The sequence below is a fragment of the Branchiostoma belcheri genome, unplaced genomic scaffold, assembly GCF_001625305.1.
Source record: "Branchiostoma belcheri isolate BF01 breed outbred unplaced genomic scaffold, Haploidv18h27 scaffold126, whole genome shotgun sequence".
Classification (NCBI taxonomy): Eukaryota; Metazoa; Chordata; class Leptocardii; order Amphioxiformes; family Branchiostomatidae; genus Branchiostoma; species Branchiostoma belcheri.
In genome coordinates, this window is record NW_017802669.1 from 482,621 (window position 1) to 487,375 (window position 4,755).

The window sequence follows — 4,755 nt, forward strand, 5'->3', positions numbered from 1 at the left end:
ACAGAGGTCTGTGTGTGTACACATGTGTGTATATGTAGAAGCTACATGTAAGTTGTACTTACAGGCACTTGTGCTGGTGTATTGGGACTGTTGTTCAGAGGTCCGTTCTCCGGCTGTGGAGAGTGGTTGTCTGTCAGTAACTGTCTCCTGCCGTTCTTTTCAGACTTCTTATTCTTCTGAGCTGGAGAGTTGCTTGGTGTTTTCCTCTGTTGGAACTGTTTCAGCTGCAAGAAGTTAACAAAATTAAAATTTGGTATTGTTAACAAAAATTTTCGCATCAATAATTTCACCTGAATCCAGTATTCAAATTTTCGTAACTGGTACAACTTACATGCAAAACACATGACAATCATTCAAATGATTCTGTAGAACTTTTGAAAGTCCATGTGATAAACATTAGAAGCCTGTGTGATACTAGTAACTCAAGTTATCCTCCCTGTCTGTAAGTTACTATTAGAAGCCTGTAACAAAACTCCAGTTATCACATTGGTTTGTAACTGTTAGAACTATAGAAGCCTGTACAAAAACTCCAGTTATCACATGGTTTGTAACTGTTAGAAGCCTGTGCAATGACTCCAGTTATCACATGGTTTGTAACTGTTAGAAGCCTGTGCAATAACTTAAGTTATCACACTGTCTGTAACCATTAGAAGCCTGTGCAATAACTCAGGTTATCACGTGGCTCATAACACCCGCATCAAGGATTATCATGGCCTACGTATGAATTTTGGATATAACGACAGCTCAGAACCTGTATACCAGTAGAACTAGTGAGGTATACACAGATTTTGTGGCAAAATGGATTTTTTTCTTTTTAGAATGTTTGTGCAGCTGGAAAAGAGCAAAGTAGTAAGAGCAAAGCTAGTTTAAGTCCCATGTTTCTGGACACAAGTATGCCTGTGTCCTCTTGGTGAATTTGGTTCGCCTTTTAGAGGCTTCATCTCTTCAAATTTGTATTCTTAAGATGTTGCAATGGCTGTGACCTACAGTATCACCTAGGTAATTACTAATTAGTTAGACCATTATATACATGGGAGGGGCTTGCATATTTCAATTTATGAACTAATTATACTATGGTCAGGTATATGGGTAGATATCAGAAATACCTGCACAGCTCCAATTTTACCTGCACTAACCTGCATATACCCAGTACATGGACCAGTGCAGGTTAGGTGCAGGTAGATATCAGAAATACCTGCACAGCTCCAATTTTACCTGCACTAACCTGCATATACCCAGTACATGGACCAGTGCAGGTTAGGTGCAGGTAGACATCAGAAATACCTGCACAGCTCCAATTTTACTTGCTCTAACCTGCATATACCCAGTACATGGACCAGTCACAGTCACATAGCTTGTTTTGTGGCTACGGGACTACATTTGTACTAGTATTTCAGACACTTCAAGGTATGAAATGGTGAAAATGAAAATGTCCTAAGAAATGGCAGTATTAAAATGTCAATATCAGACAGACTTCCTCACCCAGAATATTTCTTTTGAGCATTGGGAGCAGAAGGTGTACAAGGAGTGAGGAGGGTGACAAACAGGCAGTGCCTTTGGTCACCTAGAATTCTTCAAGGTCTTTATTTAATAGTTTAAAGGTTTTCTATAAAAATATTCGATTTTGCATCGACTTGGCAGCTGCATAGCACTAACGATTGCCACGTGCAGGGCTCAGCAGGCTGCACTAAAAATGTGCGATAAAATATATGTTTCGTGCACGTACTGGGTAACGGCAAACTGTCATATAAGTTTTGTTATTGTTTTCACGTAATATGATTCCAACAGGTGTATGTAAATGTCTATCTTTCACACTTTTCCAGACATGTTTGCATCATAATTAACACGAGATACATTCAAAACTATGACCTACCAGATCACCTTGTTACTTAAACCATCGCACACATGAATGAGAAGTGGTGAGCAAAATCATTACTAGAATCTCCGTTGAGGTTGAAAAAAAATAATTAAATTTTCTCACGGGTCTTCCAAAAAAAAATTCTCGACTCCGAGGCACGCATATGAGTTACCGGTCCCTTAAACGGCGACAAAGACGCGCTAAATACAAATTATGAGAAAAAATTCAATTCATAACATTGTTATGCACATGCCGTTGCATTAAATGAAGCTGAGAAGAGAAATATTTCTGTATAATACCTTTTTTCTGGCTGAGGCCAATTTTTCCTGTCGACTGACGTCGGCCATTTTGGTTCCAACACGACAGCTTTCCCAGCATCCTCTGCGGGAAGTACATCACGTGACGTTTTCGGACTAGTCCATTCATATAATAGAGGGGGTGATAAATTTGTACATAATGAAATGAAATGTTATCTTTTATAAAACGTCAAACGTTCATAAGTTATATATAATCAATCAATAAAAGTTGATTAATGCGTATCTCTTCTAAGAGGATCACTATAAAATCAAGACATCTGAAAGGACAATTCAATAACTAAAAGCTCCTTGCTAAAATCTTTGCAAAAAACGAAGAATTTGTTTTCAAGAGTAATTTTTTGAAATGCAATCTTTATTCAATAAACAAAACTGCGAAACAATATCGAAGTATCGTTCTTCATCGACAATTATCAGCAATACCAGATATTGGATGAAATATTATCATACCAATTTTGTTCCCTAAAATTGAATGGGATATTCCACACTCGTGCTACGGTATGACTTCCGGGTTTCGTCAGCTGTTTACAGTTTACAGGTCAAGAGGATAGAGCTGACTATTATGAGACAACTTTCGATCGTTTGGTTCGTTCCCGGTCGTACAAACATCGCTAGAACTCGTAATAAGTGCTCGATGTTCTTGCGGGGACTGTCGATTTGGTGTGAAAGTATTTCCAGGCGAAATATTTTCGTTTCGACGGTTTTGGGTATGGCGAGGAAAAACAGCTCACACGACAATGGGACGTCTCCAGATGCTTTGTTAGATCAAGGAGTTACAACCACAACAACAACAACAACAACGGCTACGAGGGACAATGTTGTCATACATGGCGATGTCATCTATGGAAAACTGTCACAGAAACAGCTAAGAATACACTTTGTGCACCAGAAGGCCTGTGAGGTGAGAAAATCTGCATTTAGCTACAGTATAGAAAACTTTATATAATTTTCACAACGTAATTAATATTATCTGGTCAGAACTGGTTCAGAAGTGCGTTGAGTCAGTCACTTGAAACACAGAAACAAAGCACATGCAAAATATCTAATGATCACCTCATTTTAAATGGTTGAAATAAATTGGCAACTTTAATTGGGGGATTTTTCTCTGTCAAAACCTTGATTGGGGTGATCACTACTAAGAAGTACTCTCAAAGCTGAAGTTGTTTTGTTTGTTGGACTCAAATTTCTATTTTGCCATCTTTGGGTACTAGTATTACTACCAGTACATCTGAAGTTGTTTTGTTTGTTGGACTCAAATTTCTATTTTGCCATCTTTGGGTACTAGTATTACTACCAGTACATCTAATAGAGAAGCTAATAATAATGATGTTGTGACAGTTGTGTGGCCATGCTATCAGCAAGTAGGTTCGATTCATTTCATTTTTTTTAATACTAACATGTTGATAGAAAATGAAATTAGGTTTATCAGGACTTGATGACTTGCAAATGATGTAAACTGTATCTTTGTTATATTATACATTTTGTCTGACCCTTACCTCTTAATCCCTTATGACCTGAGACAAAGAAAAGGCTGCCAGCAGACCAATTTGAGCTTCCCATGAATAAACAAATGCTAAAAAAAATTTCTTAGTTCAAATTGATGAATGTGATGATTGTTGTTTGTTCCCTGTGGTGTTTAGGGAGGACAGGACACGTACGTTGATCCGGAGACCGGCTACACAGTGTTCACCAGACTGTCTCACCTGCGCAGGGGAACGTGTTGTGGGTCAGCCTGTAGACATGTCAGTACACCAACATTCTATATACTAGTACTACATTGTAGCAGGGCTCTAGCTATAGCCAGTGCCTGTTTTTCCATCACTTGCAGGAACTTTAGCATGTGGCGGAACATTTTTTAAACCTTTCGTCAACCTTCAACTGACAGGTTTGTCACAATATTCAACTGACAGGTTTGTCACAATATTGACGTCAACCTTCAACTGACAGGTGGGTCACAATATTGACAAAAATCTTGGGTAAGGCCACACCAATTTAATTTCTTGGATAGCGGATTCACCTGCTTCATTTTTTTCTGATTTGCAAATAAAAATAAAAATCAGAATCAACTGCAAAATGCTCATGTTTTGCCCTGAACAGTTGAAAACAGTCCTTTTCATCCTAGTTGTTACAGTTATTCCATCTTTCATTAAAAGTTCAAAATTCATTGTTTAAATTTTGAACCAGCCTGGTGTGTTGACTTCATGGCTCCTATCGTACCATTTTGGGCCATAAATTGCCTAGGCCAGTTTTTATTTTTATTTTTTCGTCCGCCCGCCCGCTTCATTATTTTTCTTGAAAAATCCGTTAACCAAGAAATTAAATTGGTGTGGACTAAACTAAAAATATAAAAACATCCAAAGGACAATCAAAAAACACTCTTGACCCTATGATTTGTCTCTCAGAAAGTGGGACATTGTGTTTTAAGGGGCTTGAAAATCCAAAATTTGCCCCCAGACCCCGACTACATTGGGTGCACTTTCCCCATCTTGAGCCTGGGTTGACGGCAAACCATTCCATGGTCCAAGCTGGCTAGAGCCTGGCATTGTAGTAGCCTCTTTTTGCAGTTGTCTCGGGACTGGTCAG

General features: G+C 38.5%; 2 protein-coding genes across 2 annotated transcripts in view; one reads left to right on the plus strand and one right to left on the minus strand.

Annotated features, from left to right (window-relative positions):
- The window catches only part of LOC109463430 (golgin subfamily A member 2-like), a 31,274-nt gene extending 29,031 nt beyond the window's left edge, over positions 1-2,243 (minus strand). Inside the window, exons 1-2 of the mRNA XM_019760247.1 lie at positions 2,158-2,243; positions 63-224 (exon numbers count right to left, since the gene is read on the minus strand). Of these exons, the coding sequence (XP_019615806.1) occupies positions 63-224; positions 2,158-2,205 (210 nt within the window). The 5' untranslated portion in view covers positions 2,206-2,243. The remainder of the gene's footprint in view (positions 1-62; positions 225-2,157) is intronic.
- A 456-nt stretch (positions 2,244-2,699) lies between these two features.
- The window catches only part of LOC109463463, a 3,479-nt gene continuing 1,423 nt past the window's right edge, over positions 2,700-4,755 (plus strand). The window contains exons 1-2 of the mRNA XM_019760291.1: positions 2,700-3,073; positions 3,813-3,914. Coding sequence (XP_019615850.1) covers positions 2,735-3,073; positions 3,813-3,914 — 441 coding nt within the window. The 5' untranslated portion in view covers positions 2,700-2,734. The remainder of the gene's footprint in view (positions 3,074-3,812; positions 3,915-4,755) is intronic.